This window comes from Aureobasidium pullulans (assembly GCF_000721785.1).
Source record: "Aureobasidium pullulans EXF-150 unplaced genomic scaffold scaffold_12, whole genome shotgun sequence".
Taxonomy (NCBI): domain Eukaryota; kingdom Fungi; phylum Ascomycota; class Dothideomycetes; order Dothideales; family Saccotheciaceae; genus Aureobasidium; species Aureobasidium pullulans.
Window position 1 is genome coordinate 214,758 of NW_021941032.1, and position 17,522 is coordinate 232,279.

Below are 17,522 nucleotides of genomic sequence, written 5' to 3' on the forward strand. Positions count from 1 at the left end.
TCATCAACCGTATCGAGCCTTCCTTTCGTACGCAAAGCATCCGTTGGGACTTGATCGTTACTTTGCAATCCCAGCTGTCGTGTTTGTGGTTCCCTTCAGTACCAGACAGTCGGTGCACGGATTCGAGTCAATCCTTTCAGACATCTCCCTCGTCCCGCACAAGGAGACATGTGTGCCCAGTATCTCGAGCAACAAGACGCGCAGGTCCTGAACCGCAAGCGCTTCGATAGTGTCGCCATGACATCTCGACACGATCACCAAAGCACAGAATCCGACTTTACCACATCCAGGACATCATCATGGCAACAGCAGCCAAGCGAAGAAGGGCTGAGCATTTGCGAAACTGGAAGGCAGCGAGCCGCAGAGCGTCCAGCAGGACTGCCATTTGACTGTTGGAACTCACCACTGTGCCCTCGCAACATGCCGCAGAACGGTTCGGCGCGGTCCGCCGGTCAAACTGTGTGCAACCCCTCCACAAGCCTAAGCAACAACACCTCGGCCTGCCAGACAACGACGGATGCAACCACAACTTCACCCAACGACACGCCGACCACCGAGATCAGTATCCCCGCCGACTCGCCGCCTTTCGATGCCCGTCCCAGTCTGAAGCGTGCGCGTACCGACACGGCCTACGACACAGCTGATGAGCCTCCGCCTGTCAAGCCTGCGCCGAAAGAAAAGAGATTGCCGCACCACGTAATTGAGCGACGTTATCGTGAAAATCTAAACACCCAGATTGAACAACTGCGAGCAGCTGTCCCTTCAACCACATCGCCTTGTCTGAATCTTGATATGGAGGATATCGGTCCCACATATGCATCTGCTAGTGCGTCGCAAAACAATGCCGCTGCCAACAACAGTGGTATCAGACCTCTCAGCAAAGCTGGTGTCATCGCCCATGCGGCCGAGTACATGCGCCAGCTCTCCACCCAGAACGACGAGGTTGAAAGGCGCAACGCTGAACTCCGCATGACTGTCGAGGCATTGCGACGACTAGTCAACTGCGAGGGCTGCGGTGTCGTCCAACAATTGATCGACGCTGGTTCGTAATCCTTTGCGCCCTCATTGCATTTCGGGTCTGTTAGGCGTTCTTACCTGTCGGGGTTGGGCTTGCGTATGCACGCCGAGGATTGGATCACTGATACCACGGCGTTAATTCTTATCGAGTATTTTCATCACTGATCTTTTCATTATCAGAATCTCATATCGTTTGATCAACACGAGTTTCCTTGTTCTCAATATTCTTGTGTCATCTCACTCCTTTGATCGTCTTCTCTACGGCCGTGACCCAGTAGGCCGGTGCCTCACGTCTGGCATGAACGGACCGCTGAACCGAAGTCTCCCTCCTGCATCCCAACATCAACGATGCTTTTCTCGATCATCTGCTCAAGTCTCGTTTTCGTCAACACCTGTGCGAAAGTTCAGCATGACCATGTCGCTACCAGTACCCTTCTTCGCAAACCATTCCTTGCTTGGCCTCCGTACCGCTCGCAACAATTACCCGAAACTTTTGCATCCAGACGATCTCAATAACTCCTTGCCGTACCTCGTGTCTGTCTTCTTGTCTCCGGTTCGTAGCGAGCTGTCTATCTCTTTGCCGAATACTATGAGCATGCATTGTCCCTTACAACCCACACATTTTAATTCCGTCAGTGGTCTCGACTTTACCCCATCCATACTCCCCCTTTTCCAGAACTGAGTTCCATCTCGAGATTGACATGTCTTACTTGCCTCGTTGGTCCCTGCATCATACCTGCCGCTGTCACTCTGTCGGGGTCTGCGGGAGCAGCCTCGGGATTTGCTTGGTGCTGGGCGGCTCGCCGGGCTTATTACCTGCCGAACGTGATCTTCATGGCTACTTTCCCTGTTGAATACTTTCATCTGTTGACTCAACAAGGTCTGGCAGTATCCATTGTGTCTACAAGCGAACGTCTGAGAAATGCTGGGTGTGTTGATTACTGGCTCTTCCGTCGCCCATCCTACTTTGCAAAGGACACAGAAAGGCCTAGATTTGGTCGCGTATTTACTCAGTGTACATGTCTTCTATCTTTGTAGACTGATATGCCAGCCTGACTTGTACAGTATATGAAGAGTGAGTAATCTTGGTAATCGATTGAATCTGTCTAGACCTCCTTTCTATTGCTTTTGGGGTATCATCTATTTTGAAATCAAGCTTACGCCATATTCGCCGTCAAACCGCCCTGTGTCTGCTTCCTATGCAGTCTTTTGTTTCCGCCCAACGACCGACAAAGGCATCTTCGGACCTTCGACCGTGTAAATCCATTTATCTGGCAGCGTTGCCCTTAGGTCTACCACCACCGCCGCCACCACGACCACCGTTTGACTTTTGAGGCAGGTTGGCAACAATGTTCAGACCTCTTGCGCCCTTCAAGCCCATCTTGCCAACGGTCTTTCTCTCCAGACCCGGAATCTCGCCACAGTTCAGTGCTTCAATGGCGAACTTGTTGGCCTCAGCGACAAGTTGATCGTCACTCCACTTCATGGCTCTGGCGTGAGCCTTGTAGAAGCCCAACCATGCCTGGTAAGTCTTGCCCTTGGCTTCGTACTTGTTGACGATAGCCTCAACTTGAGGAGCCACGGAGGTGAAGTCAGGGTTGGCGGTCTCGAAAGTGATGGCCTTGAGGATGTAGCGAGGGAAGAAGGATTCTGGCTCAGTGACGATGAAGATGGATCTGCCCTCCTTGCCTGCACGTGCGGTACGTCCCAGACGGTGGATGTAAGATTCCTTGTCTGCGGGAAGACCAATTTGGAAGACGTTAGAAACGCCAGGGAAATCGAGACCACGAGCAACAACGTCAGTGGCAACCAGGATGGCGCTGCTGGCCTCGCGGAAGTCGTTTGTGACTTTTGTACGGCGCGACTGGCTGACTCTGGCGTGTAGGACATTTGCGCGGGGCAGGCCGGTGATGTTTGAGAGGACGTCGTTGTAGAAATCGGCAAGAGCTGCAGTGGGCGCAAAGACAATGGCCTTGAACTCAGCAATGCCAATGAGCTTGCACTCAGACTGGATGGATGCTACCATGGCGGGGACGACCTGACCCCAAGACTCGACCGTAACAAGAAGTTGAGGTACACGTTGGTGGATTTGAGCCTCGCCCGCAGGAATAGTGGAGATGAACTTGTAGCCAGATGCGAGGACAAGATGAGCGAATTGCTGAACATGGGGTGCGATGGTTGCGGAGAAGAGCATTCCCTGGCGCTTCGACATCTCCTTGTCGGGCAGACATCTGATGATCTTCTTGAGGTCCTCCATGAAACCCATGTCAAGCAATCTATCGGCCTCGTCCAGAACCAGTGTGTCGAGATTGCGGAAGGCGTCTGTGATTTGTCTGTTTCCAAGGTGATCGTAAAGACGACCGGGGGTGGCGATGAGGATGTCGCAGCCATCTCCTCTAAGGATGTCGCGCTCCTCCTTGTCCTTGTTGGTACCACCGATGGCGCAGCAGACCTTGAATTGAGGGAGACGCTGGAGTAGGTTCGATGCTTCCTTGGCAATTTGCATGGCCAGTTCACGAGTGGGCGAGATAACCAACAGAGAGATGCCAGATCCGCGAGGCTTGTTCTTGTTGATCAGAGTTTGAATGGCAGGCAAAAGGAAAGCAACAGTCTTTCCAGTTCCGGTCTTGGCTTGAGCAAGGCAGTCGATGCGCTTCTCCAACAGTTCATGGAGAGTGGCCTCTTGCACGGGCATCATATGATCAAATTTCAGGTCATCAGTGATGGTCTGAAGAAGAAGCGGATCCAGCAGATTCTTCAGGTCCGTAAATCTCATCGAATCAGAGGGGACCGGAATGGAGAGCGGAGCCACAGGCGCAAGAGGGACAGCAGCATTTCTTTGACCGCGGTTCTGTTGCTCTCTGGGGTCGTTGGCCCTGGGCTCATTGGTCTTGGGCTCGTTTGTTCTGGGCTCGTTGGTCTTAGGACGCTTGTTAGGGTTTCCTCTGGGCTTTTTGGAAGGGTTGGCGCGACGGCGCGAGTTTTGCAGTGCTGAGGCGTCCATTGTGATGTTGATAGAACAATTATCGGTCTCGAAAATTGTTGTTGGTTTTATTGTTATCAGAGTTTTCCGAGCCAGATGTTGTTGATGGCGGGCTCTAACGCGGACGGCAGAACACCGCAACCTCTCCGGGCCCTTGACAACGCTCAAAGCTTCCAAAGCCGTCCAGAGGTCTTTGGAATGCGCAAACAATCCTGTGCTTTCTACACGTTTCGAGACAAGTCGGGTTCGATAAAAGTCAACGATGCTCGCAAAAGTCTTAGGATCCTTTAAGTTTTTGTCTCGACTCGACTGTTCAAAGTGAAAGAAAAACGAGATTGAGAGAACGACTCGCCGCGACCATGCTTTTCTGAAATGACTCCCGCGGCGGAGTCATGGTGTCACCCTGGCTTCCCCGTGTCATCCAAGCCTGTATCAAGCTTGATTTTGAGCCGTCCGCCTGGCCAAAGAACCGAAAAAGAAGTGTCCATTTTTCCCTATCTACGCAATCTTACAGAGCGGAACCCTCTTGAGCCCCTTAGTTAAGCAGGCCATAGATCGCATTCGTTAAAGTATTGCAGGCAGAGAAATAATTCTCCATACCCGAACGTTCGTACACGATCTTTAATCTTTTTGCTCCAAGATTCTCCAAAATTTAACATCTTCTTGTGTGGTCCAACTGAAAAATGTGGCTATTGTTCCCTATCTCGATAGAAAATAGACATCTCGCAGCAATAAGAGAAGGAGTAGAAAAAGAAGAAAAAGAAAGAAAAATTGATCAAAATTCAACGGACCATGTCACATGATGCGAAAAAGACACACTAGCTGCTTGGAGACGAGCCACCTCTGCAAGAGAGCGAGAACAACGAACAAGCATCTTTGCGCTCGAGAAGGTCACTTCGATTTTCCAGTAAGGATGCCTCATCGATCATCGTCACATTCAAACATGTTGACGACTCTATGGCAACACGACTCTGTTGTGGTTGCAAAACTTGCAAATGATGACTGTGATTTGCTCGCTGAAAAATACACTACATGGCCGTTTGGAAAGAAATATGCCAAAACTCCAAACTACCAGCGCCCCAATGTTTCCCGCCCTACTGCCACGATATCCCCATCCCTTGTACGCCTGATTCTGTCATACTCGTTATCAAACAATAGCTCAGCTTCTCGATCACTCTCGAAGGGCTCCTCCGGAAGCGACAGTGTCAAGTCTGCTGCCACTTCTTCTCTCATTGTTCCTTGAGAAGCCAAAAAGACTACTGCTCTTTCTTGCTGGCCCACTGTTACTCAGTGCACTGGCAGCTCTGACCTGCCGTCTTGGTGCTAAACGATCTGCATTCGCGTAATCGTCGTTTTCATCATGGTCGTCAAGTGTAGGCGAGAGATAGCTGGTCTTGCGAAGTGATGAAGGTGCTCGTGGTGGGTGCACGCCTGGTAGCAATGACGAAGAAACAGATCGTGGCTTTGCGTTACTGGAGAAAGAGCGATATGCTAGTGAGCTCTGGGCCCGTGGTGTCAAGGGCGAGCTTGCTGGATTCGACGCGTGACGTTTTGAGGGTGTGGCTGGTGAGTAAGGGCCTGGGGAATTTGTGCTGCGGCTGAAAGAGCTTGGGGTAGGGATCTTGGAACCTGTGGAGTGTGGTGTCGTTGGCCGGTGGGGAAGAGTGACTCGTCGATTCGTGGCAGGTTCTGAGGTGGGTGGATGAAGAGAATTGAGAGATGTGCTTCTTGTGTTGGTTGCAATGTTCCATCTGGGCTTGTTTTCCGGGGCCTTGAATTGACGGATTAGAGGATCTGTTGCAGGCGGGGGAGTGTATGGAATATATGTTGCTCCGCCGGGTCTTGCAATGCCCTGTGAAGCTTTGTGGCTCGAAGATGACTTCGGTTTCGATTGTGGAGTTATGCGTGGAATTGCGCTGACGAAACGAGTGAAGCGAGAAGAACGTCTGGGTGTCATGTCGGGTCGACTGACTGACGAAGCCGAGGAACTCCTAGGTGTGTCCATGAAGCTACTGGTCATGGAATGCTCGGACGAGACGATAGTACTGACAGAATCTCGCAATTGCTGATTCCTCATATCGAGATTTACACCTAGCAAACGCGAGTCCAGCTCACGCATCTCTGCTTGGATACCTGCCCATTTTCGTTTCATGTCAGACTGAAGACCCAGGATCTCGCCGTTGACGGTCAGTCGATCTAGCACTCCTCGATCTATGATGGCGAGTACTCTCTCAATGGCGGTGCCGTAATGGTTCTTCTTGGCTTCGTAACTCTCAACCTTCTTTGCCAATGCAGCAGTATCTGTATGCTGCTCGTCACGATCGAGAGCTGTCGCCAACTTCTGTACGCTTCGTGAAACAGATTGACACATCTTGAGGGCCTGTCTTCCAGCATTGCGGAAAACCAAAAGCCAACGATCCTCGCCCAGTTCACGACGCAGGGCTTCTGCATCAGCCTCGAGCTTCTTCCATTGAGCCTCTAGGGAGTCTCTCCTGGCCTCCAGGTTGAGGCAAGCGGTAGGAAATACGGGATTACCTCTGCAGTGAAACACGGATAAGCGCATCGGCAAGAAGTCCAAAGAGGCCCTGAGAGGTTGCATACGAGCGAACAAGGCCAGCAGGTTATCCTCCATGTTGCCTATCGTCGGAGTGGTCTGTAGGGCTGACGTGGGCGAGAAAGGAGGCGGTAAACTCAGGCGAGGATTAGGAGCAGCTTTACCATTGCCAGCCTTTTCGTCGACGATGTGTTTCAGCTCGTCAATGTCGACGTGCTGATCGGCGTCGGCGTTTGATGCAACAGATTGATGCCTTTGCTCTTCCATCTCAAACACCAGGCCTGCCAGGTCGTCGAGTTCGTGAGCAATTCCAGTACCAACCGAGTTGGACAATTCTTCCCATTCCATAGCAATTTCGACCTGCTCTTTCACGCCAGCCAGTGAATCCTTGATCTTTTGCCATTCCTTGATAACGACTTCCATATCGTCTGAATTTGCCTGAACTTGGTCTTTTGGCAGTGTCTCAATATCGTGTCGTAGGTGCAGCTCTTCAACCGAGAGTACGTAGAGCTTCACGACCTTGTCGAAACGGCCAATTGCACGATCGACATGATCCAAGCCTTCCCTACCGCCAGCAGCGGCCCACTCGACATCATCTTCGGCGTCCAAGCCTTGCAGTACAGTGTGGGCGTTGCGGATCCAGCGTCTTATCTGCTCCGAGGAGTCTTTCAAAGCGTTCGCGGCGCTGGCTGATGTGGGCATGCATGATATGCGCGCGGACAAAGAGGTAGCATCGGGGAGTTGGATGGAGCTGAGCTGGGCGAGTTGACTCGCGAAACTAACGCGCGACAGGGAATAGATCGAGTATCTGCTTGAGACGGAGCCGGTGCGTGAGAGGTGTGAAGTGTAGTCGGTGTCGCTGTTGTAAGCTTCGGAGTCGTTCGCACCGCTGAAGGCATCATACTCCGGCTTCCTGTCGGAGGAATCGGGCGGGGTGAGGGTAGATTGGGAGCTGTGGTTTGGGCTGTACGAGTAGTGGTCGGGCATGATGTACTTGTGCGAGTCGAAATGGTCGCTCACGAAGCTTTCGCCGTCTGTGTCGGTGTCGATCAGGGCCAGCCTGTCATTGACGCTGAAGACGGACGAATACTCGCTCATCTTGACGGCTGATTGTTGTAGAGTACGTGTACCTAGGTAGCTGTACAAGGTCTAGGGGGCGCTCCTGTCGCTACTGCTGCCTCATCATCCAACTGCCGCTGTCCAGCAAACTCCAGACCAGATGCCGTCTTTGATGTGCTTGTCTATTCGTCAAGATCTCCTTCACTGCAGGCGCCAATGGTATACAAAAGGAGTGTTCAATTTTGCGTCATGGCATTAACAAAACAAAGTCGCCATTGTATCACATACAACACAGATGCGCCAATCTGTGGAGCTCGTCAATCGCGCTAAAAATGGCCTACCCGGATCGCCAGAAACGCCCCCACCTGTCTTGTCTCAATCCCGAACGCCTGTCAAGCCTGACTTTCTTCATCTAAAATTCACACGAGAGCAGAGATGTCGTTTGTTGCTTCTTTCCTCCTTTTTACATGACTTCGGCCCTCTCCCATCCTGTCGGCTTGGGATGCTGAAGCCCCTTTCCGGGGTGTGGGACTGTCTTGTCCTTGTACTCGGACACGAATGGGTTTGGATCTTCCTTCTGGTCAAGATTGCCCAACGTGTGGTTTACCTCGCGGTGCTTCGACTCGTCTGCGCGACTACGATTTCCTGTCAGCTTTCTGCGGCGTCTGAGCTGTCTTCTGGTCAAACTTACATGTACATCAACAAGTCGCGCATCGTCCTGTGTCCTTCAGGCATGTGCCAGTACTTGATGGCGATATCAGGTGCCACCAGGTTCTCCCACTCAGGCAGTCTTCCAGCGTCCAGGTCTGCAATCTCACGTGTGTATGTAAGTACTGCTTCTTCCTCCAGGTACCCGACGAATCGATGTGCCGTGCGAGGTGAAACCAGGTAGGCCACGAACATAGCGTTGAAGAAGACGCCCTGAGCTGCAAGTACCATGAACTTCATGAATGGTCCTGGTTCTGCCATTTTGAGGAAGGTAAGCAGATGCATTCTCTCGTTGTATGATTCCTCGAGCAACGTCTCAATCCAGCCATTGTCTCTCTTCATACGACGCATCGAATGCAGGTGTCGTAGCATGCCAGCAACCATGCCAGGAACACCAGCCACCGACTCGAGGAAGACATTACGAATCATGTACTTTCTCGCCGTCATGACATGTTTCTGGGTGGCGTTTTTGGCACTCTTCTTTCCACTGGCTACGGCTTTGTCATGCTTGTAGCCGGTCGCGAGATCCAACCCCCATCGCATTGTGCGGATTGCGGCGAGTGCTGTCCAGTCCGACCATGTTTTGGCTTGTCGGTGTGCGATTACGACCGATTCCATTTGTTCTTTGGTGTAACTGTGGTGGTTGTCAGTCCTGGTTCTCGTCTTTTGACTGCGATTGGTCGAATGCTCACATTGGGTGTGGCCATGCTGCTTCTGTTGTTCTGATGCTAGGAGCGTCCGGTGCCGGGAAGAATTGCTTCAAGGCTCGAGAAGTTGTCGTGCTGAACTTCCTCGGTTGTGTGTAGCCCATGACGAAGACCGTGGCCTTTGAATCTCCAGCATTCACCACTGCTCTGGCGCAGGTGCAGACGCCCCTGGGTGTCGTCAAGGTCCTTGTTCGGTACATTGTGATTTGTATCAAGGTCCAAGCCTGTGTTGTTGTGTTGAAAAAAGATGTACGATCTGTGTAATTGTTCGTTTATCTGTATGCGATTTGAATGTCTATGGTGGCAAGCTATGTCGCTGGTTTATATATATGTCGCAAACAAATGGTAAGCACTGTCTATCTGCATTTGGACAGGCCAACGCCGTCGGGGGAATATTTGCTCAGCTCCTAAACATCCCTCCGAGCCACCGTTAGGCACCCCGACTCTGACCGGCAAAGCAAGTGATTAGGATTGCAGCGATTACCATGTCGAGGCTAGCTGACGACAACAAGTCGGTGTTTGCAACACGACAAAGGATCCAGGCCGTAAAATACCCGTCGGGATTTGGGATGCACGAGAAGCACCCGGGAAGACAGACAGTTTCTTATGGCAGATGACCACTTCGTCAACAAATAACAGTCATACACTGCGGCTTTCACTCGGTCGTATTCAAGATGAGTTTTCACAATGACGGCGATATTCGCTGTACTCCGTACTCGAGTAGAGAATGGAGAAGGTTCGGCGAACGTGAGGCGTCGGTATTCGACGTTGGCAACGGGAAGTCCACAAGCTGCTACATGCCTAGGTACGGCTGGCGGCTGATGCGAGGCTTGAAGGATTCATATCCAATAGAAGTTACAGACCGAAGTGATCCTTCATCCATCATGAATATCTATTCTCAAATCCGCTCGCCCCCTCATGCTCCCTTTCGCTCAGAATGTATCGTTATAGCATTAATTTCTGAGAACGCTGCCACACAATCCACGTTGCCAACACACAATGTGCTTTGCCAGTAGAGAACACTGGCAAATCAGGTAAATGCTTTCTGGATTTATCTCGGGTTCTGCCTTCGGGGTCGAGTCTGTCTTCGATTTCCTCTTCGTTACAAGCGTCTTCAGTTTGAGTGTCGTTATAATCATTGGGTGAAGTCGCTCTCGCCTTCCTTGGTCTTGATGTCGTTGACATCGAGCTTCGAAACACTAGCAGCAGAAGGACCCTTGTTCAGATGTTGTTGGAATTCTTTGAGAGCGCTGCTGTCACCCTGAGCCTCACCAGTGACCTATTGATAGAAGTCAGCGTTATCGTCATGCTGGGACATTGCACAAGCATCACGTACGCTACCATTAGATTCATTTTGGACGTAGCCGGTGATGCCCAAAGACTTTGCTTGCTTGACGGTGAAGCTTCTGAAGTTGACACCCTGGACTGTACATTGTCAATACATGGACGGTCATTTTCGAAACAATTCAAATATGTGTACCTTCTCCCTCGACCTTAAAGCTGATCTGTGACGTATGTCGGTCAGTATTGAGTCCGTGGAACACGGGCAATAAAGAGGACCTACACGTTGAGACATTGTGCGAGCAATTGAACTGAATCTTCGCATCTGTAGTTGGAGTTAAATTGGAGAAGATGGTGTATCAAAGTCAGGTCAGTGGTCGAGAACAAAAGCAATGCTTGGACGCAGCAATTGCATCATATTTGGAGATCCGCATATAGCTCGTCCGGGGACAGGGTCACTCTCACGAGTTGTCGATGCGCCAAGCACCAGATAGACGTTGACGGAGCATGTGAATTATTGGACCTTGTCTTTCCTCGAAACACCAAGCAACAAGACTTTCTCTAGCTTGGACTCCAAAGGTCGAATCGAGTCGCGTCGCATGAGCGCAGCTGTTCAGAAGTTATTTCCCGCGGCCCTTGAAAGCTGGAGCATGCAACTTCGATAAACAGTCGCAATGCGCTTCACCAAACCAATCTGGTTAACCCATGGAGGTGCGTCACAGCTGTTGCACAATCACCTCTCTATGAAGACGACTGACGACTGGCCCTCTAGGCGACAAGAAGGATTTCGAGGTTTACAGCTGTCACGTTTCGCCAGACGGAAGCCGCTTGGTCACGGCAGGAGGAGGTGCGCTTTGCTAGACCCTTGGACAGTTGAAAGAGAAGCAGACATGCTAAGACAGAACACCCTACAGATGGACATGTGCGCATTTGGTCGACGGACGCGATTCGCAATGGCGCAAACGCAGAGTACAATAAGCCCAAACAGCTGGCCGCTATGAGCTACCACTCGGGCACCATCCACTCTGTGCGCTTCTCTGGAAACGGCAAATACCTGGCCTCGGGCGCCGACGACAAGATTGTGTGCATCTACAACCTCGATCCCAACCCTCCGACCCATACCACTTTCGGTTCAAACGAGACTCCCCCCGTCGAGAACTGGCGCATCTTCCGCCGTCTGATCGGCCACGACAACGACGTCCAGGACCTGGGATGGTCCGCCGATTCTTCCATCCTCGTATCCGTCGGCCTCGACTCCAAGGTCGTCGTCTGGTCGGGTCATACTTTCGAAAAGCTCAAGACTTTGTCGCAACACCAGAGCCACGTCAAGGGCATCACCTTCGATCCCGCAAACAAATACTTCGCTACCGCCAGCGACGACCGTACCATTCGCATCTTCCGTTTTACTTCTCCCCCTCCGAACGCTACCACCTACGACCAGGTCAACAATTTCGTCCTCGAAGCCACAGTTTCAGTTCCCTTCACCACCTCTCCTCTGACTACGTACTTCCGCAGATGTTCTTGGTCTCCTGATGGTGCTCACATCGCTGCTGCCAACGCTGTCAACGGTCCTGTGAGCTCCGTTGCAATAGTCACGCGTGGTAGCTGGGAAAGTGAGGTCAATCTAATTGGCCACGAGGGCCCCGTCGAAGTGTGCGCCTTTTCACCACGTCTGTTCTGCCCTACACCGCCACCGCCCGCTAGCGACACTGTCGCCCAGGAGAACTTTGCTGCTGGAGCTGTCACCGTTGTTGCATGCGCCGGTCAGGATAAGACGCTCAGTGTTTGGAACACAAACTCCCCTCGTCCCTTTGTCGTCACTCAAGAACTTGCTGCTAAGCCCATCTCTGATCTCGCCTGGTCACCTGATGGTGAAACTGTCTACTTTACCAGTCTCGACGGCACCATTGCTTGTTGCGTCTTTGCTGCTGGGGAGCTCGGATATCCTGCCCCCGTCAACAACAATGACAAGGCCTTGGCGCGATTCGGTGCTGGCAGAAGAGTAGGTGTTGTCGAAGGTCCAGATGCCTTGAGACTAGAGGAAAACAGTAAGGCTGGAGAGCTTAAGGGTGTCCAAGGTCGCATGGGAGAACTGATGGGCGATGGCACTGTTGCTGTGCCTTCTTTGAACGGTTCTTCTGAGAAATCTGCTGCTCCTTCTACTAACGGGGCATCGGAAAAGGCCACAACAAATGGTAGCACAGAAACTGCCGAACCCAAGGAGCCAATGCCGCCTCCGGATCCGCAGGTCGCCAAAATTGACAAGCTGAAGCAGCGTGTCACCATCACAAAAGACGGCAAGAAACGCATCGCTCCCCTGCTCGTCTCGTCATCTGCTGGCGTGGGTGAGTCTTCACTACCAAAGCCACAGCTCATGTCCAGTGTATCCCAAGCCAGCCGTAACGATGCACCTCAGACCACTCTGGATCTCTCAAAACCGTTCGATGGTTTACCAAGAGGCGGTCTTGCTTCGTTGCTTCTCGGTAACAAGAGGAAGTTTGCTGAGATTGAAGGAGACGACGACCATCGTGCCGAGAAGCGCATTGCCTCTGTCCAACAGAGTGGCGCGACACCTGTAGTCATTAACACTGCTGCCGGACTCGTACCACCGAGCTCAGTTGGAAAAAGCACGACCGAGACTGCTGAACCTCTAAGACCGGCTATCGTCAACCCCAGCTTAACTACAAGCCAGGTAAGACTAGCAGTACCTCTGGTCAGAACAACAATAGTTCGCCCATTGGATACGAACAGCGCCCAGGAGGCCGACGGACAGCAGATGGATACGGGCGACGAGTCTTCGGTTGTTTTCGAAGCTCGTAATGCTTCCGGTCCAGCACGCACAGGCAGAGTTCAGGATCGTGACCCTACACGTCTCACAGTCTCTCGACGAGGCCAATCAATATGGCAAGACTACCTCCCCCGAGCCGTCCTGCTGGTCACAGGAAATCATAACTTCTGGGCAGCTGCCTGTGAAGATGGATCAGTCTACGTATGGACACCAGCAGGCCGCAGACTGGTCAACGCTCTCATTCTTGACGCACAACCTGTCATTATGGACTGCCGAGGATGGTGGTTATTGTGCGTAAATGCTGTGGGAATGTGCTACGTTTGGAACATCAAGACATTGTCGTCGCCGCATCCACCCGTGTCTCTTGCACCCGTTCTCGATATTGCTGCGACAGCCCAGCAAGGCCATACCACCAATGGACCGGCTGTCATGTTTGCTCGTCTCAACTCACAAGGACGCATCGTAGTAGGTCTGTCTAATGGAGATGGTTATAGCTACTCACAGGCCATGTACATCTGGCAGCGCCTATCGGAGCCTTGGTGGGCGGTCGGCAGCCAGTACTGGAATACCGCAGATACTTCCATCTCAACAGTACAGCCTACGTCTAAGGGCACGAATGGTACCTCCACCGCTGACGATGATCTCAAGCCCGAGAACTTGTCCGCTGGCATTATCCCCCTACTAGAGCGTAACACCACCACTCAGTCTTTGTTACGAGGCCGAGCCTACTTCCTGCAGAGACTTGTCAAGACACTACTTGTCGCCGAAGGGTACGAAGGGTTTGAGAGTGCCGTGAGCGTAGCACATCTTGAAAATCGTGTCGCAGCAGCCATGACCTTGGGTGCGCGTGAGGAGTTCCACCTGTACCTTCTCATGTATGCCAAGCGCATTGGTGCCGAAGGCTCAAAAGCCAAGGTTGAGGAGCTCTTGCGCTCACTTATGGGCAGCGTCTTCGAGGACGAAGATGAGAAACCTGATGAGGAGAAAGGACAAGGCTGGATGGCTGAGGAAGGAGACCTCGTTGGCTGGCCTCGAGAGGAGCTGCTCAAGGAGGTCGTTCTCATTCTGGGTAAGTTGCTCTCACACTTCTTGGTTCAGATCAATTGTGACTAACAAACATCATAGGCAAGCATCGCGATCTGCAACGCATCACTGTTCCATATGCTCGCCTTCTGGGTGTCCTGGACGGCGCTAGTGATACTGCGGCCTCTTCTGCCATGGAGATCTGAGCGATCCCTATTTTATCTTCTTTGCCTTTTCTATCGCCTGCTTTGTGTTCGGTCTGGCAAGCAAGACTATAAGGTGTCAAAAGCGATGGGCAGCTCGGCATATACAGGCGTATTGGAGTCAATGGGCAAAGGCCCAGGAGGATGGGAATATGATATGCTGTTTTCGTGTCTACACATTTGGTGTCTATCGTCGCTGTTGATATGGCTCGTTGATGTATTGATGCTTTTGTGCCTCCGTGCTCGGTTACCGCCGATGATACTACATGATTATCTGATTCGTCTTCCGCTTACGAGGCCAGTCAATGTTGCCATGATCGAGGATGGAATCAGAGATCTACACCCCTCGCACGATAGATAAAGCTACGTCTGCAAAAGCCAATCACAATCGAGATGGATTTGTGGGGATTCTTGCCAAACCATTTGGATGACGATCCGTTCAATGATGTCGTCAGTCCTCGTTCTCTGCTTCCATTCTTGTGAAGTTCCAAGTAAACGATATGCATTGCCGCGTGCCAAGTCAATGAGCAGTAGAAAGACGGAAGGGCGTGGTTAACACGCTTGGTGTACGAGTAGGTATGCGAAGAGTTCATATGATGGTCGCAACGACGACGACAGTACAAGACATGTTCTCACTGCCTTCTAGAAAGCAATAAAAGCTTCAACTATCCGCAGCTGGAAAGTGAATTGACATAGATAGGGGACGTATGGCCAGCAAGCAATCTTGAACAGGCGGGTGAATTTTTCGTTCGGTCGACAAGTCAAAAGATAACCGGCAGTCGCGCCTTCTTATTCTGGCGCTTTCGTCTTCGTCGTTGTTCAAACATCTCCGCGACTTGCTCATCCCCGCGACACAACTTTACCGCACCTGAGCACACAATGGCAACAATCAAGGACTCGCTCGATGAGCCCGTTCTGATCCCATCGATATCGCCCTCGGTCACCGACGATGAGCTTCAAGGACTCTCATTATACGAACAAAAATGCGTTCTCATCAACAGAGAAATGGACTCAAATGGCATGGGTCGCTATCAATGGAGCATCTGGCTTCTTTGCGGCTTTGGCTACTTCATCGATCTACTCTGGGCGCAAGCATTTGGCCTTGTGCTGCGCCCATTGCAGCAAGAGCTGGGAATCCCTGGTGCGTGTTCCAAGTTGTTGAATATTGGGGTCTTGAGCACTAAACATTTCTGAATAGCTAATCAGTCTGGAAACATCTCAACCGCCTTTTCCGCAGGACTTACCGCTGGCGCCTTTACCTGGGGTGTGCTTGTCGACATAATTGGTTGGTGCTCTGGCCATGAAATCGTGCCTAGTCTCTTGATCTGGAGACGGTACATACTAACACACATGTAGGCCGCCGGTGGGCGTTCAACTTGACCTGCTTGATCTCAGCCGCCTTTGGACTCGGCCTTGGTGCATGTGATTCGTACACATCTTTCCTTGTCGTCACCGCCTTCTGTGGGTTTGGTATTGGAGGCAACATTCCAATCGACACAACCATATGCCTCGAGTTCCTCCCACAAAATCGCCGCTTCCTGCTGGTCTTACTCTCCTTGTTCCAGCCCATCGGCGTGGTTATCTGCAGCGTCATCGCATACGGCTTCATCCCTCCCTACAGCTGCTCGCCCAACTTCGTCGAACCAAATCCTGCACCATCGTGCAGAGATGTCCCAACCGGAACACCCTGTTGTACGAGGGCAAGTAACATGGGATGGCGCTACCTGATGTTCACACTGGGCGCCATAACGCTTTCCATCTTCTTCCTGCGCTTCGTTGTTTTCAACTTCCAGGAGTCCCCCAAGTTCTTGGTCTACAGAGGCAAAGATCAGAAGGCGATCGAAGTGCTGCAAAAAATTGCCAAGTTCAACAAGCGCCAATCCTCACTCACAATCGAGGACTTCAGTTCGTTGCGCGTCGACTCTGCCGATCACAGTGCTGCTGGATTGCTTGGTGCTGGAGACGAGCAGGAAACTTTGTCGTTCTGGGGCAAATTCAAACTCGAGTTCTCCCGCTATGGCATGCTCTTCTCTTCCAAATCGGCAACCTACCTGACCATTCTCGTCTGGTTGACTTGTAAGTCGCTTTCTTGTTGTATGATCAGCTTCACACTAACGATTGACAGACATCATGGATTTTTGGGGCTTCACTCTAGCCGGAGGCTACCTTCCCAGTATCATCGCCGCAAAGAACGTTGTGATCAACCGAGACTTGAAGCACACATACCGCTCGTATGTCTACATCTATCTTCCCGGCATTGTCGGTGTCCTCTTAGGCGGTGCCATGTACAAAGTTCCTGCCATTGGTCGTAAATGGTCGATGGTCATATCGTCTGCACTTATGGGCATCAGCATCTTCCTCTTCAGCGCCGCCAACAGCAACGCCTCCAACATCGGACTCAACGGTTTGTTCCCTGCTAACGATGTTTTGAAACCCTTTTTGCTGACAGCTTCACAGTTATGGAATATTTCTTCCAAAGCATGTTCAATGCTATTCTCTATGGCTGGACTCCCGAGCAGGTACGTTTGCGAGTGCATGAACACCAGAGACACATTTGAGTTTTGAAGCTTTCAAGAAGTGTGCTGATGTCGTTTCTTTCTCAAACCAGTTTCCTACCGCAATTCGTGGGACTGCTTGCGGCATCGCTGCATTCTGGGGCCGTCTTTTTGGTATTGTTGCTCCGCAAATTGCTCAGCACCTCCTACCCTCGACTTCAAAACCGACGGCCGACGACTACGCCAAGGTCTTGTATCTTGCTGGTGGTATTACTCTGGGTTGCGTTGTTACGACTGCGCTGTTGCCCAACAAGATGCTCAACAGACAGAGCATGTGAACGCTTCGGATGACCCCTTCTTTTGCTACTGAGCCAATACATGTCGCCTCCTCCAGGACGGGGCCGTGCTATATTTCTTAACTCGCTACATAGCTAATTACATGATACCCGTATGCAACAAGCATATTGCTTCTTGGCCTTCCGCCAGCCCCGAGCATTTACTCATTGGTCCGTTGAGTTGCTATAGATACCAAAACACCTGGCGGGTTTCTGAATCATAACAAACCAACAGCTGCATCAATATCGCATCGTCCAGATCATATCTCTATAGTCGCCTTCAATCCTGCTGAACTCGGTGTCTCATGCAAATTGATCAGCGAGATCATCAACCATCAACAGATTGACAGACAGCTCTGCATATCCTAC

General features: G+C 51.5%; 7 protein-coding genes across 7 annotated transcripts; 3 read left to right on the top strand and 4 right to left on the bottom strand.

Annotated features, from left to right (window-relative positions):
* Positions 1-168: 168 nt before the first annotated feature.
* M438DRAFT_366432 (uncharacterized protein) lies at positions 169-1,050 on the top strand (the record flags this gene model as incomplete). The annotated part of the gene is made up of 1 exon (XM_029907876.1): positions 169-1,050. One exon carries the CDS (start codon positions 169-171, stop codon positions 1,048-1,050), a length of 882 nt encoding a protein of 293 aa, XP_029759224.1.
* Positions 1,051-1,803: 753 nt separating this feature from the next.
* M438DRAFT_346690 (DEAD-domain-containing protein) lies at positions 1,804-4,093 on the bottom strand. Its single transcript, XM_029905738.1, has one exon. It carries the CDS (start codon positions 4,019-4,021, stop codon positions 2,285-2,287), a length of 1,737 nt encoding a protein of 578 aa, XP_029759225.1. The 5' UTR covers positions 4,022-4,093; the 3' UTR covers positions 1,804-2,284.
* Positions 4,094-5,546: 1,453 nt separating this feature from the next.
* M438DRAFT_251388 (karyogamy protein) lies at positions 5,547-7,358 on the bottom strand (the record flags this gene model as incomplete). Its single annotated transcript, XM_029899648.1, has 1 exon — positions 5,547-7,358. A coding segment is annotated over one exon (1,812 nt), but the record flags the coding sequence as incomplete, so codon positions are not given.
* A 718-nt stretch (positions 7,359-8,076) lies between these two features.
* M438DRAFT_276638 (putative alternative oxidase) lies at positions 8,077-9,132 on the bottom strand (the record flags this gene model as incomplete). The annotated part of the gene is made up of 3 exons (XM_029900867.1): positions 8,077-8,248; positions 8,305-8,955; positions 9,014-9,132. The coding sequence occupies 3 exons, from the start codon at positions 9,130-9,132 to the stop codon at positions 8,077-8,079; spliced, it is 942 nt and encodes a 313-aa protein (XP_029759227.1).
* Positions 9,133-10,163: 1,031 nt separating this feature from the next.
* Positions 10,164-10,604, bottom strand: M438DRAFT_375528 (Acylphosphatase; the record flags this gene model as incomplete). The annotated part of the gene is made up of 4 exons (XM_029908584.1): positions 10,164-10,307; positions 10,365-10,453; positions 10,509-10,533; positions 10,593-10,604. The coding sequence occupies 4 exons, from the start codon at positions 10,602-10,604 to the stop codon at positions 10,164-10,166; spliced, it is 270 nt and encodes an 89-aa protein (XP_029759228.1).
* Positions 10,605-10,847: 243 nt separating this feature from the next.
* On the top strand, positions 10,848-14,666 carry M438DRAFT_321266 (histone transcription regulator HIRA, WD repeat superfamily). The gene is made up of 4 exons (XM_029902911.1): positions 10,848-11,020; positions 11,082-11,156; positions 11,224-14,166; positions 14,223-14,666. The coding sequence occupies exons 1-4, from the start codon at positions 10,984-10,986 to the stop codon at positions 14,324-14,326; spliced, it is 3,159 nt and encodes a 1,052-aa protein (XP_029759229.1). The 5' UTR covers positions 10,848-10,983; the 3' UTR covers positions 14,327-14,666.
* Positions 14,667-14,796: 130 nt separating this feature from the next.
* Positions 14,797-17,284, top strand: M438DRAFT_299301 (MFS general substrate transporter). Its single transcript, XM_029902020.1, has 7 exons — positions 14,797-14,899; positions 14,970-15,464; positions 15,522-15,608; positions 15,680-16,399; positions 16,449-16,727; positions 16,781-16,842; positions 16,932-17,284. Exons 2-7 carry the CDS (start codon positions 15,203-15,205, stop codon positions 17,154-17,156), a joined length of 1,635 nt encoding a protein of 544 aa, XP_029759230.1. The 5' UTR covers positions 14,797-14,899; positions 14,970-15,202; the 3' UTR covers positions 17,157-17,284.
* Positions 17,285-17,522: the final 238 nt, after the last annotated feature.

Bases quoted from the DNA above. Each gene is read 5' to 3' on its own strand.
- M438DRAFT_299301 (XM_029902020.1), top strand. From the start codon at position 15,203: ATGGCAACAATCAAGGACTCGCTCGATGAGCCCGTTCTGATCCCATCG. The intron at 15,609-15,679 runs GTTGGTGCTCTG...ACACACATGTAG, and splicing joins TGTGCTTGTCGACATAATTG to GCCGCCGGTGGGCGTTCAAC. The intron at 16,728-16,780 runs GTTTGTTCCCTG...ACAGCTTCACAG, and splicing joins CTCCAACATCGGACTCAACG to TTATGGAATATTTCTTCCAA.
- M438DRAFT_321266 (XM_029902911.1), top strand. From the start codon at position 10,984: ATGCGCTTCACCAAACCAATCTGGTTAACCCATGGAG. The intron at 11,021-11,081 runs GTGCGTCACAGC...CTGGCCCTCTAG, and splicing joins AATCTGGTTAACCCATGGAG to GCGACAAGAAGGATTTCGAG. The intron at 11,157-11,223 runs GTGCGCTTTGCT...AACACCCTACAG, and splicing joins CTTGGTCACGGCAGGAGGAG to ATGGACATGTGCGCATTTGG.
- M438DRAFT_346690 (XM_029905738.1), bottom strand. From the start codon at position 4,021: ATGGACGCCTCAGCACTGCAAAACTCGCGCCGTCGCGCCAACCCTTCC.